Source organism: Eucalyptus grandis, chromosome 10 (assembly GCF_016545825.1).
Source record: "Eucalyptus grandis isolate ANBG69807.140 chromosome 10, ASM1654582v1, whole genome shotgun sequence".
Taxonomy (NCBI): domain Eukaryota; kingdom Viridiplantae; phylum Streptophyta; class Magnoliopsida; order Myrtales; family Myrtaceae; genus Eucalyptus; species Eucalyptus grandis.
Window position 1 is genome coordinate 29674905 of NC_052621.1, and position 24441 is coordinate 29699345.

Genomic DNA, 24441 nt, shown 5'->3' on the forward strand with positions numbered 1-24441 from the left:
TATGAGGCAACGCTATTATAATCAATATAGAGATACGGCGAAACACAAAGGAATTGGAAGGCCTCCTTGTCAGAGAATTAAATGTTAATCGGAGAGTAGACATTTTTAATTACGTGGCATTGTTTTTTTAATGTTAATCGTGACGGAATCTCTTCGAGAAGATAAATTAGGAACCGACACTCTTTCTTTTCTTTTTCTTTTTTTTTTTATGGCTTTTTGCCAAGAAATCGCAATTATAAATGAATTGGCGAAACAACTGTCATAAAATGACCGTTTGGTTTTTGCTGATCTATACTATTATGTAAAGCAAAAAAAAAAAAAAAAATCTCCGAAAGGGATCATTTCACCTAAATTATCCTCAATAAGTTATTTTGTAAATATTTTACAGATGGACAGATGCGTGAATCAACAATACTACTTTATCTCTCACGTTTTTTTTTTTAATATTATTTTTAACATTCAAACATTTTGTATCTTATAAACAGCCCTACTATATAAAAAAAAAAAATCAAATCTATACACATTTTGCATTTTCCATAGACACACATGTGTGTGTACAATTCTTGCATACTTTGTCAATAACTTCTTTTCATTAGTTTCTAATTCACATCGTTTATGGTAAAGGTGAATTCACAAAATCTTTTGAATGTCAATTTTTGTGCGCAGGCACAACATGTGTATTTTTGCTATTATACAATAAGATATAACACACTAGAACGAGAAGTAAACTTACATTGTGTTTGGAACTTTGGATTAGGGGAAAATTCCAAATAAGAATCCGAAATTGACTCATTTCCTCAAATAAGAACCTGAAGTAGATTTTGCTTTAAATAATGATCCAAAGTGCATCCATTGTCTCAAATAAGGACTGGAAGTGAACTTTGTGTCAGATAAGAACCGAAGTGATCAAGTTGATCTCTATTAAGGACCTCAACTCACTACCAAACATTTTTTGGCAATTAAAATGGGGACAATTTTGCCCGAAATTTATGATTGGAAAAATAAAATTCCAAATGAATTAAGTTTAGGTTATTCACTTAGACGTTTACATTTTCTTCTTTCTGTTATAATTATGGTTAATGGATCAACGAATGCCAATAAATTAAGATACGTCTTTTATATTCACGTATCTCTTTTTGGATTCATAAATTTCTTAAACTTTTCTGTTCACGTATCTATTGAATTCATGAATTTCCTAGATCCATGTATCTTTTAGTTTATGTATTTATTGAGTTCACGAATCTCTTGAATTCACGTATCTCTAGATTCATGAATCTCTTGAATTCATGTATCTCTTGATTCATGAATTTCGTGGATACATGCGTCTATTTAATTCATGTATCTCTTCTATACATGAACTAAAAATCTCTATAAATAGATGGGAGCATAGAGCTTCATTATGGTTTTTGGTTTTTCCGACTCGATTCCAAAAAGGCTCTGATACACTTTTCTACTCTTCTGAATTTTCTGAGTGTGCTGGTTCAATTGAACGGTTCGACTGAGTCCTGTTTGCATAATGCTAATCCAAACAGGTTCGAGGTGTTGTATCTTGGGAGGCATAGTTCGTGAATCTGCGAAGCACCATTGGCGGGAACTATTTGCCTTAAGGAGATTCGGATATCCGTACCTCACCTCCAATTTCATGTTCTGATTGCAACAAACAGTTTCTGTTTTCTTTTGGATTATTTTCCAACAATCTTAAGGCAATTATTCACTCACTGTTTGTTGTTCTTGTCAGATTATTGAGATGGTTGGAAACAACCAAGTGCCCTTCAATGTCCCGAATGTTTCTAGAGACGTTCCTATGGTCGATTCGACCGATGCTATGGAAGATGTTCAACCCTCAGGGTCTGAATTTGTAGCAGCCAATGCTACGAGCCCTTGGGCCAACACCAATTTTGGTGGTGCGGGTACAAGTCATATGACTGCTATACCCGGGACTGTTTTTCAGAACAGTGTAGGCCAAATGGCTTTTGGCTCTGTTTCTGGAGGGATGATTCAACGAACCTTGCCTACCGTGATGGCAACACCTCCAATTACAACTAATGAGAAACCGGAGTAATTCGCCGGAGTGGGCTTTAAACAGTGGCAGCAGAAGATGTACTTCTATCTGACCATGCTCAATCTGACGAAATATTTATCGGAGGTGTGCCCGATAATTAGTCCAAACAAGCAAGATGTCATGACGCTCGGTGCATTGGAGGCTTGGAAGCATGGGGACTTCTTATGCCGAAATTATATCCTTAACTGTTTAGTGAATTCTCTTTATAATGTTTATTGTAATATTGAATCTGCTAAACAATTATGGGAGTCCTTAGAGAAAAATACAAAACCGAGGATGCTGGCACCAAGAAATTTGTGGTTGCCAAATTCTTGGACTACAAGATGGTGGATTCTAAATCTGTCATAAGTCAGGTTCAAGAATTGCAATTAATTCTGAGTGACATCTCGGCTGAGGGAATGATACTTAGTGAATCATTCCAAGTGGCAGCCATGATTGAGAAACTACCTCTGGGCTGGTCAGACTTCAAAAATTATTTGAAGCACAAACGGAAGAAGATGAGCCTTGAAGATCTCATTTTGCGCCTCAGAATCGAGGAGGACAATAGAAGGAGTGCAAACCCTTCTTCTGAAACAAAGGCTAACATTGTGGAATCTTCCAAATCCAAGCAAGATAGAAAAAGGAAGATGTCTTTTCAAGGAAAAGGCAAGCAAAAGGAGCAGTTCCAGAAATTCCAAGGGACGTGTTTTATATGCAACAAGCCTAGCCATCGTGCTAAGGATTGCAAGAAGCGCCCGAAAAAAGGCAAGAACGAAAGTGCAGCCCAACAACTGAATTTGACAGAGCATAACAATATTGAGAGACTGTCTGTTGTGGTAATGTCTGAAGCATCTCTGGTGTCAAACACTAATGGCTGGTGGCTAGACACGGGTGCCACAAATCACATCTGTGCATATAAACACATGTTCTCATCTTATGAGAAGGCTGAAGAATATGAGAAGCTTTATATGGCTAACTCTGCATCAGCAAAAATTTCCGGAAGAGGAAAGGTGATCCTGAAGTTTACATCTGGCAAGGAGGTCGCCCTGCTGAATGTGCTGCATGTACCAAAGATTCGGAAAAATCTAATTTCTGGCCCTATACTTGTCAAGAAGAGTTTCAAAGTTGTATTTGAATTTGACAAGTTTGTACTTTCAAGAGGAGGGATGTATGTGGGGAAAGGGTACTTGTGTAATGACCTGTTTAAGGCCAATGTGGCTGTCATTGATGTAAACTCAAAGTATGTGTACCCAAAGACTATTATTAAAGAAAAGTCTTCAAATTACACTGTTGTGTCTCCTTATCTATGGCATGGTAGATTAGGACATGTAAACTATGGTACAATGAAGAGATTAGCAAACTTAGGGTTAATTCCAAGATTTGAGTTGGATGCCCGTTACAAGTGTGAGACTTGTGTTGAGGCCAAGTTTGCCAAGAAACCTTTCAAATCCATTGAAAGAACAAGTGAACCTCTACAATTAATCCATAGTGATCTATGTGATTTAAAGTTTGTAGAAAGTAGAGGTGGAAAGAAGTACTTCATCACATTTGTGGATGATTGTACTAGATTTTGCTATGTTTATTTACTAACTAGCAAAGATGAGACTATGAGCATGTTTGTCAAGTATAAAACTGAAGTTGAAAACCAACTTGATAAACGAATCAAAGTGCTTAGGTCAGATAGAGGAGGAGAATATAGTTCAATCAATTTGAAAGAGTTTTGTGCTAGTTTTGGAATAATTCTCCAAACGACTGCACCTTATACTCCACAACAAAATGGAGTTGCTGAACGATTGAACAGGACACTAAAGGAGATGGCTAATGCCATGCTTTTGAGTTCAAGTTTACCTCAGAACTTGTGGGGGGAGGCAGTTTTAACTGCAAATTATATTCTTAATAAAATACCCCACAAAAAGACAAGTAAAACTCCATACGAGTTATGGAATGGAAAGTTGCCATCCTACAATTTTCTAAAAGTGTGGGGGTGCTTGGCCAAGGTGGCTCCTCCGAAACAAACTCGGTTGGGACCTAAAACGGTGGATTGCATATTCATCGATTATGCTCAAAATAGTAGCGCATATAGATTTTTGGTTCATAAATCTGAAAATGCGGAAATTCATGTCAATACAATCCTAGAATCAATGGATGCTGAATTTTTTGAGGATATATATCCTGCAAAAAGAAATCAAGGAGAACTTTCTCATAAAAGGCTTAGAGAATCAGAATCTGAGAATGATGAAGTTGTGGCCAAAGAAACCGAACTTCGAAGGAGTAAAATGTCTCGAATCGAAAAATCTTTCGGACCTGACTTTCTAACATACATGTTAGAAAGTGAGCCCCAAACATATAAAGAGGCAATGTCATCTCCAGATGCTCCTTTCTGGAAAAAAGCTGTTGACAATGAAATCCATTCTATCCTAAGTAACCATACTTGGGAATTGGTTGATCTTCCACCTGGAAATAAACCAATTGGATGTAAATGGATTTTCAAGAAAAACTAAAGCCGATGGTTCCATTGATAAGTACAAAGCTCGGCTTGTAGCCAAAGGGTTTAGACAAAAGAGGGTCTTGACTACTTTGATACTTATTCACTGTCACAAGAATAACATCGGTAAGGATGTTGATTGCTATAGCTTCGCTATACAATTTGCAGATACATCAAATGGATGTGAAAACTGCATTCTTAAATGGTGATCTCGACGAGGAGATTTATATGGAACAACCTGAAGGGTTCAAGGTCAAAGGACAAGAACACAAAGTGTGTAGACTTGTCAAATCATTGTATAGACTTAAACAAGCTCCTAAGCAATGGCATGAGAAATTTGACCGGGTAATGATTCAAAATGGGTATAGAATCAATGAGTGTGACAAATGTGTGTACACTAAATCCACTACGCTTGGATATGTACTTATTTGTCTATATGTTGATGACTTATTAATTTTTGGAGATAACATTGAGGTCATCAAAATCACCAAGAACATTCTCAAGAAGAACTTTGAGATGAAAGATTTAGGTGTTGCGGATGTTATACTCGGCATCAAAATTCTAAGGAATTCGATGGCTTAGGTTTAACACAATCACATTACATTGAAAAGGTATTTGAGAGATTTAAAGGATTCGGCATTAAAGATGCAAACAATCCTTTTCTTCCACACTTAACTTTAAGAAAGAACACTGGAAATAGTGTTAGACAGCTAGAATACTCTCAAGTAATCGGCAGCACCATGTATATCATGAATTGCACTAGACCTGATATTGCGTACTCAGTAAGCAAACTGAGTAGATATACCAGTAACCCAGGTCACGAGCATTGGAATGCTTTGATGAGAGTATTAGGATATTTGAAAAGGACAAAAGACTATGTTCTACAATATGGCAAATATCCAGCTGTTTTGGAAGGTTATTGCGATGCAAACTGGATTTCAGATTATGATGAATCGAAATCGACTAGCGGATATGTGTTCACGCTAGAAGGTGCTGCAGTGTCATGGAAATCCTCTAAACAAACTCTAATAACACGCTCTACAATGGAATCAGAGTTTGTTGCTTTGGATAAAGCTGCTGAAGAAGCAGAATGGCTTCGACATTTTTTAGAAGATGTTCCAATGTGGCCAAAACCTATGCAATTTGCATACACTGTGACAATCAAGCGGCAATTGCAATGGCACATAATGTGATTTATAATGGTAAGTCTAGACATATTCGTCGTAGACATAACACCGTAAGGCAGTTGCTCTCAAATGGAATAATTTCTTTAGACTTTGTAAAGTCAAAGGAAAATATTATGGATCTGCGACAAAAGGTTTGTCAAAAGAGCATATAAACTGCGCATCGAGGGGAATGGGTTTAAGAGCCTTAACCCAATAAAGAGATTCCAGGGTGGAAACCTAACCTATGCGATTGGAGATCCCATGGTCTAGGTTCAATAGGACAACGCAAATTTTGGAAACTCTAATGTAAGCACTATCTCCCATTCCTATGATGCAACAGTGCTTTCCTACAGCATTATTAAGGGTACGCTATGCGTTTAATGATTCCTATAACTTGGAATGATAAGGTAGGATATCTTTAATAGGAATGCACCTATATGTGTGGAGCTGGCCGACTCTATGAAAATCTTTAAAGGCTAGATTTTCTAAAGCACGCATGAATCCCGAGAGGTTCAGGGCCGAAAGAACGAACACAACCGAGAACCAATCTTGAATTGGAAATACTCTGTGTGAGATTTATTGTCTAGGCTTACACAAACAACTGGCGATTCAAGGCTTAGTCCATCGACTAGTTAAGTAAGTCCGATAGGCTTTCACTAAAGAAGGTTCAAGGCGAAAGCTACCTATCTTGATGCGGTGTATTTCAACAGGTATGCTCAGATTCCTTCAAGTAAAAAATGCTTTGTTGATCCATTAATGTGGGGATTGTTATAATTATGGTTAATGGATCAACGAATGCCAATAAATTAAGATACGTCTTTTCTATTCACATATCTCTTTTTGGATTCATAAATTTCTTAAACTTTTCCGTTCACGTATCTATTGAATTCATGAATTTCCTAGATCCATGTATCTTTTAGTTTATGTATTTATTGAGTTCATGAATCTCTTGAATTCACGTATCTCTGGATTCGTGAATCTCTTGAATTTATGTATCTCTTGATTCATGAATTTCGTGGATACATGTGTCTATTTAATTCATGTATCTCTTCTGTACATGAACTAAAAATCTCTATAAATAGATGGGAGCATAGAGCTTCATTATGGTTTTTGGTTTTTCCGACTCGATTCCAAAAAGGCTCTGATACACTTTTCTACTCTTCTGAATTTTCTGAGTGTGCTGGTTCAATTTAATGGTTCGACTGAGTCCTGTTTGCATAGTGCTAATCCAAACAGGTTCGAGGTGTTGTATCTTGGGAGGCATAGTTCGTGAATCTGCGGAGCACCATTGGCGAGAACTATTTGCCAACTATTTGCCTTAAGGAGATTCGGATATCCGTACCTCACCTCCAATTTCATGTTCTGATTGCAACAAATGGTTTGTGTTTTCTTTTGGATTATTTTCCAACACTTTCTTCTCCTCTATTGCTCCTCAACCAGACCGCTGCTTGGTCAGCGCTGCGACTCGATTCTAGTCACTCCTCGCCTCACTCAATTCTCATCGTTTCTCACCTGCTCCTTGCTAGCATCGATCTATTGTTCACCGTTGTCTCTTCTTTCTAGGGTTTCGGTGTCAGCAAGCTTCAAATTTGTCATTCAAGTGCACCGCTTGGGTGACCACGGCGGCAAGGGGTTGTCTCTTTGGGAGGTGCCTCCGATGGTAGCAATGGTCGGCGACCAGGTATAGTCACATCTTGCTCGTCAATCTGTGTTGTGAATGCTTTATTTAATCAGATGGTGCGCTTTTTTGTTCTTGGAACTTTGGAGTTCTTGAGAGCATTCAATGCTTTAATGCGTGGTCGGGAGGGACATTCTGCCTTGTATTTTGGTAAATTTGACTTCTGTTAGCAATACAAACATTGCTAGTTCATTGGAGCTTGAGAAGGCCGAGCTATAAATGTTGTTGTTACCAAGTAATGATATTGCTGAGAGAACGGGGTCTGCAATTGATTCGTGATATTATAAATGAAATCAAAACTCTGGCTGTCTGTGGTGATTACTTGAGAATTCAACAAGTATTGGCTGATTTCTTGTTAAATATGGTGAGGCATGCTCCATCTCCAGAGGGTTGGGTGGAGATTCACGTTCATCCAAGTTTGAAGCAAACTACTGAAGGACTAACTCTTGTGCACAAGAAATTTAATATTCCTTTGATAGATTTATATCTATTTTGAGTTTGTTCTGTGGATAACGCATTGTCCTATTTTGAGATGGTTACATGATGCGGCTTGCTTTCCAAAATTTCGTATTGGTTAACTCTAAAGTGCCGCTCGATACTATCAAAAAGAGTTCTTACGCTGAAGTCGAAACTTATGATACTAATGAACCAAAAAATCCAAGGAATGATGTTACTCTGATCGAGAAGACCTCTGTAATCAATTTCTCCCTCAAATCCTTCATTTCTCTGGTCTTTAAGAAATAATTTGTGACTTCACATAAAAAAAAATGAGCCTAATTCAACTATCCTATTTTTTTAGGTGATATAATATTCATTGATGAATGATCAGCAACTATCTTCTCATCACTCATCGGGGTTCTCTATTTTTATGAATTTAGGCTAATGTGACGCAAGACGACGTGTCGATCTCAATGCTATTGTGAGAGAAGCTATTTACTGCACAACTCAGCTACAATTGCCAAAGGGCAAAAACAGCAATAAGGGCAATGGGATTGCAAATGCCATGGACACAAGAGTTGGAGGCTAAGGGACCAAAGGACAAAGTGATGGTCAAAAGAGAAGAGTTAGTATTTGCCTGAAACTTGTCACTTGCTTGGAGCTTCTCTTCCTCGACAAAACCAACAGTTGACTCAATGGCGCAACATCCTATTATGTCATGAGTAGAATAGCCATCTTTGACCAAAGAGATGGAATCAAAAGAACTATAATCGCATCAATTCATTAGCTCAGTAGTGAAGTCTTTCAACTTTTATTGGGTGCTTTAGATTGGTCGAAGTAGAGGATGGGATGTGATAACTGCATATGATAATGGGAGGTTGTTTTGTAAATTCAATTGTTTCTTCTCTTTCTTGTAATGTTGTGCGCATTATATGCACACATATTAAAGTTATAAACTCATATTTTCTTATCTCTTTCTGTAATGGAAATATTGATGTTCAATTAACTCAAGAGTTCAATGATGAATTAATGATGATGCTTTTTGGTACTATAAGCTATATTTGGTTTCATTTAAGTCGGATATTCTATATTTTGTTGTGTACAGAGCTCAAGCTTTGACAGAAACCATTGACATTCTATGCTTTTTTCTTTGGCCTATATTACAGTGCATTTTAACTTGGTGTGTTGTTGGACTGTTGTGTTCATTGTTTTTTTTTTTTTTTTTTTTTTTTTTTTTGCTGCTGTTTTATATTTTCATTTTTCCCGTTGGACTAATGAGTTCATTTAAATTTGTTGTCAGTATCACCATATTACAATGAATTGCTAGGACATTCCACGGCGAAGTAAATAGCACTAGATAAACTTGAATTGAGACATCTCAACACAAGAAATCTTCTCAACAAAATTTATCCACACATACTTTAACTTTAAGAAACCATTGACGGTCTATGCTTTTTTCTTGATTGGGTAATGGTTCACCTGGAGTTTCAAGTGGATATAAATTATTTTTTGCCCATTTAAGGATTGGCTTATAAAAAGGGGAAACAACAGGTTTTTTATAAGGAGGTGAAGAAGGAGGTGTGGGCAGTGAGGCTAGAGATAATTGTGGTGATTATGCATGTACAAGTGATGGATGTGGGGCATAGGAAATCATGAATTGGAATTTATAACATTCATCGAGAGTATCAATAAAGAAATCTCCATTCAAATACTTATGGTGTAAACCATCTTTAGCCTTTTTTGGGCTTTGCAGTTGGGTCCACTTCATTAGGAGAATTTATACAATAGAAACACTTAGAAAGCATCCCAAAAATAATGGCCATAACGATCTTTGTAATAATGGACAGGATTTCCATTACTCTGGAAGTATTTGACAAGCTTTTTTGGATCTGGCTCAGGGATCGATTCTGGAATGCAAGGCTTGATCATAAACAAGGTTTGGACGATGGAGGGACTTTCTTCCTTTTCTTTGCCAAATTTGATGGCAACAGTGCCATCCTTTTTCCTTACAAATTTAGAATCTGAAGATTGAAGAGGCTTATTGTTTTGATGTAGCTTTTCATAGTTAGTGATCTAAGTCTCTGGGAGAAGCTTGGCCAACTTTTCTTTGGGGATCTGCCTAGGAACATGGATGCATGAAGCCTAATCATTTTGCATAGAGACAAATAAGGCATCTTCATTTTCGTTCTAGAAATTAAGATCAAGGACATGGTTCCGCACTCAATAGACCATTTGGTAATGTAGAGTTGCGTCAATGGAATCGGTAGTCAAGGGTGCTCCGGTAAGCTGAATTTGAACCTTCAAGAAGGAAAGCAACTAAGGATATGAAAGAGCAATATTGAAGTTTGGATACGGGGTTACAAAGATTGTCCCAGCATTCTAAATATTCTGGACAGTGCCAATAAAGCATGCTAGTATTCTAGGGACTGAGTGTCCAATAGGACCATCCTGGACACAACTGACAAACATTTTCGGCCATGGAAAGCGAGTGCGAGTCATACAACTCCATAGTGAATATGAGAGTATCCCTATTAGATCCACTGTTTAGGAAATCCCAGAGGGATCTAGAGAGTAACAAAGTACTCATTTTCAGTGGCTAAAATAAGATGCTAATCAAACTTAGAGGACTACACGTATTCTTTCACTTCTTTGGGAGTTTGGCGGATAAGATGTCAAATAGAACAAATAGGAGAAAATGATGAAGAGGGTTTAACAAAAGTAGAATATGGATTTCTAAGAGGAAGCTTAGTTTTAGAAATCTTTATGTTATTGCAGAGAGAGACATCATAAAGATAATCAATTTTAAAAGCATTTGAAACACAAAAATCTGAAAGAGATGAGGAGGATGGAGATGGGGTAAGAGTAACCAGTGCGTTGAGTGTTTCAAGATCAGTCATGATGATGAGAAGGTCTTCTCAACATTGGATTCACCATCTAAGCATGTAGAGCTAACCAAGTTACAAATGAAACCATGGCTCTGAAACCAATGTTGGGATCTATACTTTGAACCAAGGATAATGAGGTCATGTATAGCATATATGCTATCACCAAGTCAACTGTTTCCAGCAAAAATTGGTCGATGGACTACATCGGAATTCCATGCAAAAGGTTAGCGCTAAATTGACAAAATTGGAGAGTTTGAAACTAAATTGGCATCCCTATAATAAGATTAGGATTGATTGGACAATTTCCCCTTTTGGCATTGAATAAGATTTTTGAATCCATATTGTAAATTTTTACATTAAGATGAATGATGGGAATGAAAACAATAATAACACGTGGTTTGGATACGAAATGAAAACTCCCTGAAAAATCCATGATAAAAAAGGACTTTCCACACGGGTTAGAATAGTCCACGCCACCACCAATTTATCTGTTTATCCTTTCTCGCTCAATACTTTATTCATAATCTCACTGCACAAAAAATCAAGTAGCGAATAATCTGTTGAAATTAATAATAGATGTATTTTTGACAAATTTGCAATCTCTTTTTTCTTGGAAAGAAATTTGAACTCTCTCTGCCTCGCAGTCCTGGGTCGATTTGTAATGTCGTACTTTTTCCATTGACGTCCATCTACAAATACATATTCTTGATAAGTTATAATCATACCAGCATATAAATGCTTATAATAATCACGGTGCAGAATTATTTGTGATTTGTCTTAGTTGCTTTATGGTGGGCCAATCTGGTCCATTACCCGTCGATGATTTGATTGATTAGCGTCTTTATATTGAAACTGTGTTAGTGTAGAATTCAGTTCGATTTCCCAACATCACGGTGAATTTAAATGTTCTAAGGAAAAATCTAAAGCAGACGATTATTTGTAAAGATACGGGTTTGAGAGAATTTTCTATTTCATAAAGATTTTTTATGTTCTCAACATATTTATTTTAATTAGTCGTATAACCCATGCAACGCGAAGGATTTTTGATTAAGCACTACGTTTAGCTATATTATTAACTACCTTGAAAATTTTACCTAATTAATTAGTTTAGAAATACGTTCATCATTTATATTTGTTATTATCTCTTACTCGGCATGAAAAATCAAATAACGAAATTGCATGTCCCTAAAAAGTTACCCTCGGCTCTTCAAAGAATTTTCTCTATCTTAATGCATATACATACATAGCCACTGACTATGAATAGCCAAGATAAATATGGCAAAAAGAAAGAATAGATAAGAATAGTCAATGCATAAACAAGAATGGCTCAAGACTCATTAACTAAAGTTCTCAATTAATAGGCCTCATCAATTACCAAAGTCAAGCACTTCTTGAAGGCATTAAGACTCGTTTCATCATAATTAGGGCACGAATTACCACAATCAAATCATATGTTACTCTTTTTTTTTTATCAGTCCTACTCTATTCCTACTTTACACTCACTCTCAGACTTTTGCTTTTGCCCTACCTCTTGTATGGCGTGGGAGTCGAAACCCACTCTTGAAACTTACGCGTCCCCACCCCCATCCCCCCTGAGAAGGTGAGGATTTGAACCCCTCACCTCCCCCTTTCATGTTGGAAGGGTAGCCACTAGGGCGAATCCCAGTGGTTATATGTTACATTGAAATGGAGAAAATTTAGGATCAACGGAAAAAAATAAGCCCTCGGCGAGCAACCTAGCGATTATTTCCAATATCAAGAATATCTAAAAAAGTCAAGATCCGTTATTACCTTATCAAGATATGTAATAACTTGGCATCCTATGAGATCCAAGATGATACCAATAAACAATTAAATCTTTAATTTCCTAAAAAGTGTGGACTGGTTACTTCGTCACCCCTCTCTCTACTCTATAAAAGTTAATTAGGATATAGAGAAATTCTGGAAATAACTCTCAAGAACGTTGACGAAGCCATCGAAAAAGAAGGTAAGTTCCTTCTTCGGTGAATTCTATAGCGACAGCAGCAGCTGTTTCTTTAGTGCTTCCTTTGCTTCTTAATCCGTTTATGGCACTTAATTAAATGATTGTTGTGTGTCTTGGTTAGGATTTGTAAACGGTAATTATACTCTTCTTAATCATTCCCTTTTTCCCTCTTTCTCTTCTCCATAAAAGAGAGGTCGACTGTCCATTAATGTGCCGCTGAGTTTCCTTCTCACCATCGTTGTCTGTTTTTCATTGATAAATTTGACATGATGATTAGTTGTGAATATCAACTTTTTTTTTCTCTCTATGATAGCAAGAACTCTTGCCCCAAATATAATAGTTTCTTGCGTCTTTAGTTGTGGGCATGCACTTTTTTTTTTTTTTTCCAATTTTGGTTAATGCTGTTTGTTTCTATTTTGTTGTAAAATTTACACACGGAAAGAAGGTAGAATTCAAGAAAAATCGAAGATTCTCCGACATGGGTCGTGGCAAATTGGCTTTAGAGCTGATCCCCAAAGAGAAAGCGCGAAGGATCACCTACGAGAAGAGAAAGAAGGGCTTGATGAAGAAGGCCCAAGAGTTCACCACCTTGTGCGGCGTCGACACGTGCATGGTCATCTACGGCCCGGCGGGGTCCACCGCCACCACCGAGCCTGAGGTATGGCCTGCGAGTCCGGAGAAGGTCAAGCTTGTCATTGAGCGGTACAGGAGTGAAGGCGCCGACCGCCGTGCCAAGAGGACGATTGGGCTCCCTGAGTTTTTTGCTAACCGGAAGAGGAAGGTCGATGCCGAGCTCGCCAAGGCACGGCTAGCGAACTGGGAGGCCAAGTACCCGGTCTCGGAGGCGCTGATCGAGGGCTTCTCCGAGGAGGACCTGAGGAGGCTCTTGGGCTCTCTAGGGCACAAGCTGGAGGTGGCCAAGGCGAGGCTGGCCGTGATGAAGGAGGACGCAATGAGGAGATCATCCAGCCATGTGTACGATCATCACATACATGCGAACGATCATGTCTATCATCCTCATCACATGCAGGGCATGTTTCAGGACCATATTATGCCTGTCCCAATGAAGCAGTCACCAACTGATGTAAAACCACATCTTGACTTGCCATATCATATGATGCAGCAGCAGCAGCAACAACCCCTGTTCGAACCAGACTGTCTCAATTCTTCAATCCCGATGCCGAGTGAGTGGTGGGCGCAGAAGAACCAATATCTGAACCACATCCCGCCCGTGCCGAGCGGCTGCAGCGGTACTACACTCGTCAACAACTTCCACCACTCGGTCAGCTTTCCCACAATGCAGAACTACCAGTTTGCCACCCTGGAAGGGATGATGCTCTCCGAGATGTCGGCATACGGCCCCATCAAAGGGAACACGTCGCTGGGAGGCACTGCCTCGAGCTCTGCGGCGTGCTACAACAACACGCAGTTGGTCCAGCCAGCCCCGCCACCCGTGCCCCTCTCAGTGATGCGGGGCGATCCAATCCCGACCCAGATGAAGCAGGCTTCCACGCAGTTTCATGAATATCGCTGATCCTTTAAGGAAGAAGAGCATAGGGAGTCAGTTTTTTTAAGCATTATTGCGTGATTTTAACTTTCTTCTACTAGACGGTTGGATTTCTATGTGTTGATGTGTCGATCGCTAAGGTTGTTACTATTAGTGGTCGGATTAGCGGAGGCCAGAATAACTTAACAGTGACTAGTGGTGCACAGTTACTCTAATAGTTCTTTCAAAGATTAAATTTGATCAGATGGGCAAGTAGTGCTGTCATTTCTTTTAGGATCGGTCTTACTTCCAAAAAGATGGGAAAAGAAACAAAAAACAAAAAATCAAATTTCCCTATTTGCCGTTTGACCACAAGAATCCGCGCCAGGATTTGAGGAAGTCGTGCTTTATTGAAAAATCACTAAACCTTATTTATTTATTCATTTTTAAGAAACAGCATTCGATGTCTTCCTCGTCGCACCAGAATTCTTCATGCGTCCAAAATACTCGAGCGGTAGCAACGGTGGATGCGGTAAAATTATCTGTTCTGTGTCGCTCTTAAAGCGAATAATTATTTGGCAACCATTTAGGGGAAAGAAGGATAGCCACTGGAGTCTATGACAGATATTGAGTTAAAATCAAGTACCCCGGTAATCTCTGTTTCTTTCTCTTTCGTTTCTTATATCCTTTTTCCGCACCAAATACCAAAAATCTTCCACAAGTACAAGCACAGAATTGAGGAATTGGCAACAGGACATCTGTCAGACGAATTGCTTCAGAACCCCAAATTCAGAAACATATAGATAGATATGTAAGGCTTTCAAGGGATATTAGAAAGCCACCATCATGGGTTTTTACATCTCGAAGGGTATATTGTCTTACAACAGAACAAAGATAAGCATAACACTCTCACGGAGTAGTCTTCAAGCGACGGAGGTTCCTTATTAGGTTGGCGCACGCGCCATTACCTAGTACTTGACACCATCCATACACTCTCACTTTCCAAGCTTACGCTCTTTGGAAAATTTGGTCAAAAGCCCACACACGCTCGCACACACCCACACACAGCTTTCACGCACCATAGAAACGCCCACGCTTCCATTTTTTTTTTTTTTTCCCTTTTTGTTTACCATGCTCATGATGCAGATCCCGCCTGTTCGCACAGGTCTAGTAAGTTGAGGGTCTGCAGAAAAAACCATCCAATGATGATAAATTATCAGTTTGCTTGCATACAGAACCATAGCCAAGAACTAGCTAATTAATGACTACTAGTATGTGCAAAAGGACATTCGAGATCACAGAAACAATGCATACCTCCGGAACTGAGAGCTCAAGACGAAACTTGGGACCATCATAGTGATGCAGGACTGGCCTAAATGAATCTTCCTCCAATGCTTTGCAGAGTTTCCTAATGCGAATCCTCACCTGTTGAATTCGAGCAGCAAGAAAAGAGAGAATGAGATGCTGCAGCGAAAGCAGCTATCTTCCTAAGATGAGAAGCAAATGAGTATGCAAATGGGTAGTGTAAGTCCGACCTGAGCAGGAAACCTCGATTCACCTTTACATTTCTTATCCTCCCATGCAGTGGGGTCGATATTAGAACCTCCAAAGCTTGATGCCTGTCGATTAGAAGGGAACAAGCATTAAAAATGCAACGGTGAGGATGATCTATATTATCAACCTTTACCCCACCAAAGACTGCAATTTTGAAGAATAAGACTTCTCATTAATATTAGAGACAACGGTAATGCCCACAAAACCAGCAAGTGTCCCATGTACAACAGAAAAATAAACATCCCAGGCACTGCAAAACCAGTGACATTCACCTCCAACACTAATATTTATCTTCTACTATTTTAACTGGAAAGGTGCAGCTCAACAAAACAACCAAGATCATTCAGGATTCAAATTATTGGCCATCCAAGAAAGCAGAGACAGTGACATTCATAAAACAAGAATAAATTTGCACAGAAGGCCATCCCACGAACCTCAAAAATACCATGCAACTGATGAGTAGTATAATTATAGAGAAACAGAGGTAGGCCTGGCGTAATTGCCCGCACAGAATCTCTGTATCTTGGTGGTAAACCTGCAAGATGAAAACATAACCGGCAGTTAAACTTGTTTTCTCAAGTAAAAGGTCAATTGGTGTAACAGATAATCGAGTTCAAACTTCATGCACGTAATTATAATGTCCCATAAGAAATTGTAACTCTCAGAAGACACATCGAGCCTTCAAAGAGCCTAGAGTCCAAGACACCCAAATGCCAATCCTAACTGATTCAGAAACTGCGGTGTGCAACTAGTACCTGTCAGCTAGGGCTTCCAAGTCACGTGAGGACATTTGACTACAATTCCCCAAAATAAACATTGTTACTTGCAACAGTAAGGTCTGGTGAGTCCCATATTGCCAGGCATTTCTCAATTCAAGATCTTTAGGGTCTAGACAAGCACTAAATTCACCACCCAACTAGCCAGCCTCCAAATTTAATTTCCTTTCCTTCCTACTTTACTTCACACAAACTGCCCCCAAAATAGAGTTACTTGTTCAAAAAAATAAGTCATTTGAATTGCTGTATTACGCTCGGTACAAAACTAACAATTGAAAGCAAGAGAAAAAAGGCTTTCCACCACCTCAGCTAATGCAAATTCCAAGCTTTAGAGAATAATCAGGAGAGAAGAAAAATTTGTACCAAAAAGCTGACGCTTGAGGTCCTCCTGCATAGTGTCATTGTTACACACAAAGATGTATCCTCCAAGCACTTCATTTCGAGGGAGAGTTTCTGATGCAGGAAGAGTCTTGAACCTTTTGTCTACTGCATTGTTTGCACTGCAATTCTCACTGTTGGCAGCAGAGGCAGAAGCGTCCTTGTTAAAGTGATTACTGCTATACTTGTTCGAAGCCATGCTTCCAATACTGTTCAGATTGCTTTTCTGGCACACTGCATTTGTCTCATAAATACTGTTCCTGAAGCAACTTTTGCTCACATTTTCTGTCATCTTTGACTCCATGTTCAACATATTAAAGTTGAAGCTCTCAAATTTGTTGTCTTCCTGGTAACTGATCTTATCCCTCGGCCTAATTTCTGCTGGACCCTTCAAAATGTCGGCGTTATTCATGCGTTCACTCTTACACATCGTCTGCTCAGCCAATTTGGAAGCAACCATTAGCCACTTGTGATCTTCCGAGACTCTTGATTGTCCACGTAGCTCATCACCCAACTGCCAAAAGCTATGCATGTTTTCCATCTTGCAAACGTAAAGAGATAACATGCGTTACACTTTAGATTAATGCAGTATCAGGAAAATAAGGAAAAGATATGCTACTTTATTTAGACGGTTAAAGTAAAGGGATGAAGGGGTGACTCCTACTTGGTAAAAGCATGGTGCGGATAGCAAAACAAAATCATTATGCTACAACAACCAAGCATTAAGGAGAATCACACAAATAACCATGAAGACCAAATGTCAAATTTTAACATGCAAAAACAGAAAATCAAGCAAGGTTATTTATCAAACAAAAGAACTTGTATGACTAGAGATTTATAAATATTCAAGACAACGGATAATTAGTTCCTTTCTAATTTTAATCGCAGATTGTATGAGGACAAGTTTAATAATTCCGAAAAGGCTTTTGTACTTTAAGGAATCACATTCTGCAAAACAATGCTGGCCAATCACATCACTCAGCTTTCCCTTAAAGAACTGGAAGCAACAAGCGAGTTTAAGGGCAAAGTACATTTTATAAGACTAAGATTTTGAATCATATCCAAAGCCCATCAACCATGAAAAATTATTCTTCAACAAATAAGCTGACTTGTTGAACAGTTAATACTTCTATATTCAACAATGAGCAGAACTTGAGAATCATCCCGCTAATTTGAAGAAAGAACCTGCTTACATCTTCATCAATGAATTTTCAGTTATCATGTTTCCAACTGAATTCCCAATTTAGGAAAAGCAAAAAATTTGCAAAAGCAATTATATCCTTCATAGCTTGCCTAAACGTTGCTTTATTATGAGGCTTGGTACAACAAACAGACTTGCTATAGCAATAATATCCTTCAGACCTTGCCTAAACATTGCTTTATTACTTGGCTCGGGATAACAAATAGACTTGCTATCAAGGAGAAATTGGTGAAATGGATGCCACCCTCTACTGTTTGTCTATTCTGAGCTAATCCAAATTATATCTTCTTTGAGTGCCCTTTTGCTGTTGAAGTCTGAAAGTAGGTCCTTGATTGTGCATGATTGATAGGGTTGTTGAAGATTGGCGTTTCTACTTATCTAGGGAATTCAGCATTGTAATGGCAAAACTCTTCCTTCTTTTACATATATGTTAGCCTAGAATGCACTTTTACATCATGTTTGGAAAACAAGGAACTCCAAGCTTCATGATACTGATTTTATTCCTAGCTTTGCGGCATCGTACACATGGTATGTCTACTGTTGGTTTCAGACTTAATACTAAAAATGATATGCCCAGACAAATTTTGATATGCCAAGGACCTTATGTCAAAATTTCAATTGTCCTGCTTACTAACTCTAATATGTCTTTGGGCATGTTAAAGGGCGTTGTACCATCCACCTACTTAGGTTATTTACAATCAAATTCTTTAAATATAAAAGTTAATACATCAACAAATATGGCAACATCATCATCGTCATTCTTAAAGAAAGTACCGCTTCAATTGACATATCACTTGACACATCAGTAACTTATTGCAAAACAAATTCGATTTGTGCTTTGACATCCTTGCTCAGAAGCAAAGTCAAGTACAGTCAGATGAAGGCCGACGAACACCAAAAATGCAAGCAATTTTAGTATATATCCAATCCAGTGCATCTCACTAAATATGAGGGGCTACATGGAGATGAAACCCAATAGAAAAGGATGTAAGGTAAAACTGCACTAGTGCCATCTGCTACCGCAGGATAATATTTAATCTAAGAGGAAGGTCCATAAAGCTGCAAAGCCGACTCTGCTCTTGACCTTATGCCACCAACATAAAAGGCCTTCAGTACCAAGATTCACACAAAATAAGTGCAATAGAAATGAGAATCATTGGAGGAATTAACAAGCAGTAAATAATGGCATGATTGCTCTAGCCTGCGCTGTCTGTTGATCTTTAAAAATTGTTGCAACTCACAATACATATTCCCACAAAAAGAAAATGAACATGTCTGAGGAAAATATTCTGTAAAAACATCAATGATGAGATAAAAGAAACTCATGTAAGGCGGTTTAGAGACATAAAATACAATCTTCCATGCTCAAATGAGAGCAGATGGCATTATTTGAGGCACACATCCCACTAGCAGGGGATAGCTTACAAAGGCACCGACACAAATTTTCATAGAAGGGTCTTGAGTATCATAATGAAACTAAAGATGCTTCATAGCACAATGGCGCAAGAGCTCCACCTTGTGACCCATATTACAGGAAAAGGTTTTTCATTTCTTTCGTCAGTGGGACAATGTTTTGTAACTGCCACACCGATTCTTTGAAAACTATCTCCGTGTTTAAAGTTCTCTGAGCATCTTTTAAAACTTCCCCCCAGATCTCAAAGGAAGTCTTTATAACTATACAATACTAGGAATCCTCGTCAGACTGCCAACCTGAATCGGAACAACTTCAGAAAATGCCTAGATATCTTTTTTTCCAGGTTAGATGTAATAAAAACAGCTATTTTTCCCTCTAGCTACCTATACATAAGCACTCCCTAAACCTATATGCTTTAGTAAATCGACTGTACGCTCGAAAACTAATGCTTAAGGGTTCGGCAAAGCCCGAAATAAAAGCCGAATTTTTCCCAGCTTGTCATCGACGCAGCAGCGACAATCGACAATATGACCAGTGGTAGCTCTTAGAATCAGCAGGAACAAGCAATTCGCACAACACATCAAGAATGCAAAAGTCAGAGAACGCAGCAACGCTCTCGAATTCGCATCGGTACCGAAACCGCCTAGCGCATTCCCGTCGACCCCAAAAAAAAAAAAAAAGTTTCAACATTCCACATTCCCCAAAAGCATTGCCCAATTCAGTCGCAACCAAACCAAAAAAAAAAAAAAATTCCCCATTTCTCGCGGCGCAAGCCTCACAATCGAACAGCATTTTCCACAGATCCACGCCCCCAAATTGCTCGAAACGGAGACCCCCAAAACGAACGACCGAGGCGACCGCGAATCTCTCGAGCAGCGAAATGCGCGAGACCCCCACTCCCCGACGCGGACCTTAGCGGGCCTTCCAAACGGAGGAAAACAAAAGGGAGGGGCCGGGGAAGGGGGAATGAAGTGGCGGGGGGCGAGTACCTGAGCTCGAGCTGCCCCCACTCAAGCTCTGGCGGAGCTTGAGGAGTGAGAAGAGAACCCTAGATTTTGGTGATCTCAGCGAGAGAGAGAGAGAGGAGGGAGAGAGAGAGAGAGCTTTGAAATCTGCTTTTGGCTGGGCGTGCCTTGCGAGCCCCGAAAGACACGACAGGCAGAAGAGAAGAGTGGAGGAGTGAAGGTGGGTTGGGTTTCTTCTCTCTCTCTCAGTGTGTGTTGTTATTTATGGCTCCGTATTCCCCAAAATGCCACTGTTGTTATTTTACTATTAATTTGAATTCTTTTTTTTTTTTTTTTTTTTTGTTTCGTTTTGTTTGGCGTTCACCTATCCTCTCTTTTTTCTTCTTTTTTTTAAGCTTTACTGATGATGATGATAATAATAATTATTGGAGCACAACTACTTCCAGTTTTTCAAATTCAAACGCGCACAAATTCAATCAATAGAAGCATAGATTGAGTGCTAGTGGCGCGTTAAAGCAAATTATGGCATATTTATTGATTAGTGGCGATTTATGCCACCAACTTTCGGTTACGGCAAAAAGTAAATTTTTGACACTGAAAAATTGATTTAGTTAAGAGATGCATAATTAGTTTTTTCAAAAATTATCAAGCACGTCTAATTAAATTCAAACGCAAGGTCTCTATTATTTGGGACTTGGGGCGGTCTTTGTTGTGGCAATACAAGAAAAACCTTTCTTTAATTTGATGATAATTAACCTTTGATTCTTCTTTTATTGGTGAAGTTGATAATTTGTCAAAACTTATCTTTACATTGATAATGCCCATATGCACCGATTCAACCATCAGTAAAAATGTGAATAGAACAAGATATATATAATTCGTCTGGAATATGATATATTTTTTCCAAAATATATATTTATTTACCAATTTACCCCATTAATCATTTTCACGTGGTGTCTGCCTCACAGCCGGCATTCACCTTCCGCTCCAGTCCCACATTGGATCAGGTGTTTCTCGATCTAGTCAAACAGGCTCTCTCTTTTTTCTTTTTTTTTTTTGTCGTTTCGAAATATTTGAACGGGCGATAATTATTATTTCCCGAGTTGGTTGGCAAAAAGTCGGTTCATTCCCGTTGAGTCTTTCTAAGGGCAAGCGAAAAACGACGACGTCGACATGTCGTTTTGGTCCCCAGTCCCGAGACCGCACCTCCACCGACAACTTTAACTACAGTCACCCCGACTGGTAGATTCCTGGGGAAGATTCCTCACCTAAAAAATAAAGGGGCATGAAATACGAAATTTCAAAAATTACTTATTTTGTGAAAAAAATAATGATTTAAAAAATATCTTCTCAAAATAATTTTTTATACTGCTCGAATATTTAATCAATGAAAACATTATTTGTTTCATTTATTTTTATAAATTATACAAGTAATCATTTTTAGAAAAATATTTTTCAAATAATTTATTATTTCGAGAAACAAAAGCAAGTATCCATTTTCTTTTTGAGTTTTAACGATGAAAATAAGCAATTTTTCCTCTAGGTCATTATAATCCAACCATGTAATATTTGACATAAAATTCATCACACTAATCATGAACTAATGGCCGCAATAGGGCAAATTAAAAAGGATGATGATCAAAGAGTGGAAGAAAATTTTATCAATAGACCACAAGAGAGATCCACCAATTCCTACTACTCAAACTATTAATCAATAAAAATATTTTTATTATCGATATCAATTTATTTTTAATTATTTTCCCGAACGATGGAAATATCTTCTAATTATTTATTTTAATAAAATATACAAGTAATTACTTATAGAAAAATATTTTTCAAATCGTTTATTTTTTTTTTAGAAACAAAAGGAAGTATCCACTTTCTTTTCAGGTTTTAACGGTGAAAATATGCAATTTTTTCCTCTGGGTCATCATGGTCCAACCACATATATTCAACATAAAATTCATGACATTAATCATGAACTAATGGCCGCATTAGGGCAAATTAAAAAGGATGATGATCGAAGAGGTAGAAGAATTTTTCATCAATAGAATGCAAGAGAGATCCACCAACTCCTCCCATCGAACTTTTACAAAAAGATGGTTGTTCATTCAATTGGGTGTATCCCTCTAATCTAATCCATTTAATTCCATGGAAGAAAATTATTTATTACGATTGAATGGAAAAGTGCCGCGTGCCCCTTTACGTCCTAATTTTTTTCTTCCCTCTTTTTGCTAATTTAGAAAACTCTAAAACTAACCCGAGGACTTCAAGAGTCGCCAGCTTTCTGATGGTTTTGATGGAGGGTACTTTGGATGCATTTGGTTAGAGGAAAGGTTTTGGAAAAATGCAAAAAAACTTTAAGTTAAAGAAATCTTTTAAAATGTAAATTGTGTTTGATAAATTATAATTTGAAAGTCTATTGGAAAGTACCTTTGAATAAAATAGTGTTTAGAAAATTTACATTTAAAAAATATATATATGTGATTAAAAAAGAAAAAAAAAAATAGTTGGCTAACGAAGGGTAGGCGACCATTGTTACTCATAATTAATGGTTAGCGGCCAACATATCAAGTTGCAAGATCTTAGGCAGCCGCCAAGGACAACGGATGCGTTTGATTCAGTATTTTAAAACCCATTAGAAAAATACAAAACAATTTAACCTAAAGGACTTTAAGGTAAATGCAAAGGTCGTTTGGTAAACTATAATTTGAGAAGCAACTTTGAGAGAAATGCCATTTGATAGAAAATACATTTAAAAAGCTCTTTTGGTGATTAATATTATTTTTTAATTGTATTTGTTTAGAATTGAAAATAATAATGTATGCAACTTTTTATATATAAATTTTGACAATAATACTAAAAAAATCGAATACATATATAATTTTTTTGGAAAAAGACCAAACCCTTCATTGAAATTTTTTAATTTTTACTTTCTTAAAATTGAAAAAAAAAATGATATATGCAACTTTTTAAATATAAATTTCACAATAATGCAAAAAAAATCAAATACATAAATATAATTTTAAAAAAGACCAAATCCTTCGTCGAATTTTTTAATTTTATTTGTTTAAAATTGAAAAAATAATGCATGCAACTTTTTAAATATAAATTTGAAAATAATGCTAAAAATCAAATACATATATATACTTAAAAAAAAAAAGACCAAACTCTTCATCAAAATTTTTAAATTTTTAATTGTTTAGAATTGAAGAAAATAATGTATGCAACTTTTTAAAAATAAATTTTGACAATAATCTTTTTTTGGAAGATATGCGAGAAGATCTTCGGATACTAATTGATCAATCTTGATTTTATAGAATCAATCTAAAAGCTAGATTGATTTAGGTTGATATGTATGATATTACATTGCCTTTTTTTGTGTACACTTTGTATTATAATTATTCATCGATGTACATTGTCGAGATATAGAAAAATACACAGAAAAGAAATTCTCCCCAAATCTGTTCCTTTGTCGTCTCTTTCCTCCTCTTAGAACCTTGCTTCATCCCTTGCTTCGACTTCTAACATGGTATCGGAGCTACGGCTCTAAGCTCCAACACGCACCCAGTTGCTTTCGTTTGAATGCAAGACGGATCTACGTCTTGTTACGAGAGAATCGATTATTGTAAGAAGGGAGAAGAAGCGGAGAGGATCTACTTACCATGAATCCGGAAAACCTACCTCCCGTCAAGACTGAATTCCTTCCCACGGGCAATGTCACACCAACGGTAGAGACACAAGGCCGCAACACCGATGTGGTACCTGCAAATACCACGACACAACAACAATGGTAGATGTTCCCGGCTCAGGTGAATGTGGGGCAGCCCATTCCGGGCCAACCTTACCAATGGGTACCCTATCCATGGTACGTCGGGCAAGGCCCGAATCCATCATTGCCAGGGGTAATGAATTACCAGAGCACTGTTCAGCTCGATGGAGGTCTACCAACCGCAAGCGGGGCAAACTCAGCCACCAAGACAGAACCAA

At 37.9% G+C, this 24441-nt stretch overlaps 2 protein-coding genes across 2 annotated transcripts; one reads left to right on the plus strand and one right to left on the minus strand.

Annotated features, from left to right (window-relative positions):
• The first annotated feature begins 13155 nt into the window (after positions 1-13155).
• LOC104423945 (MADS-box transcription factor 56) lies at positions 13156-14211 on the plus strand. The gene has a single exon (XM_010036373.2). The coding sequence runs from the start codon at positions 13156-13158 to the stop codon at positions 14209-14211; it is 1056 nt and encodes a 351-aa protein (XP_010034675.2).
• Positions 14212-14922: 711 nt separating this feature from the next.
• On the minus strand, positions 14923-20686 carry LOC104422711 (B2 protein). The gene is made up of 6 exons (XM_010035118.3): positions 20476-20686; positions 16857-17412; positions 16152-16252; positions 15699-15782; positions 15478-15588; positions 14923-15346 (listed from the first exon to the last, which is right to left on the minus strand). The coding sequence occupies exons 2-6, from the start codon at positions 17410-17412 to the stop codon at positions 15299-15301; spliced, it is 900 nt and encodes a 299-aa protein (XP_010033420.1). The 5' UTR covers positions 20476-20686; the 3' UTR covers positions 14923-15298.
• Between the last annotated feature and the right edge of the window lie 3755 nt (positions 20687-24441).

Bases quoted from the DNA above. Each gene is read 5' to 3' on its own strand.
- LOC104423945 (XM_010036373.2), top strand. From the start codon at position 13,156: ATGGGTCGTGGCAAATTGGCTTTAGAGCTGATCCCCAAAGAGAAAGCG.
- LOC104422711 (XM_010035118.3), bottom strand. From the start codon at position 17,412: ATGGAAAACATGCATAGCTTTTGGCAGTTGGGTGATGAGCTACGTGGA. The intron at 16,253-16,856 runs GTACAAATTTTT...TTCATCTTGCAG, and splicing joins CCTCAAGCGTCAGCTTTTTG to GTTTACCACCAAGATACAGA. The intron at 15,589-15,698 runs GTCGGACTTACA...CGAATTCAACAG, and splicing joins AATCGAGGTTTCCTGCTCAG to GTGAGGATTCGCATTAGGAA.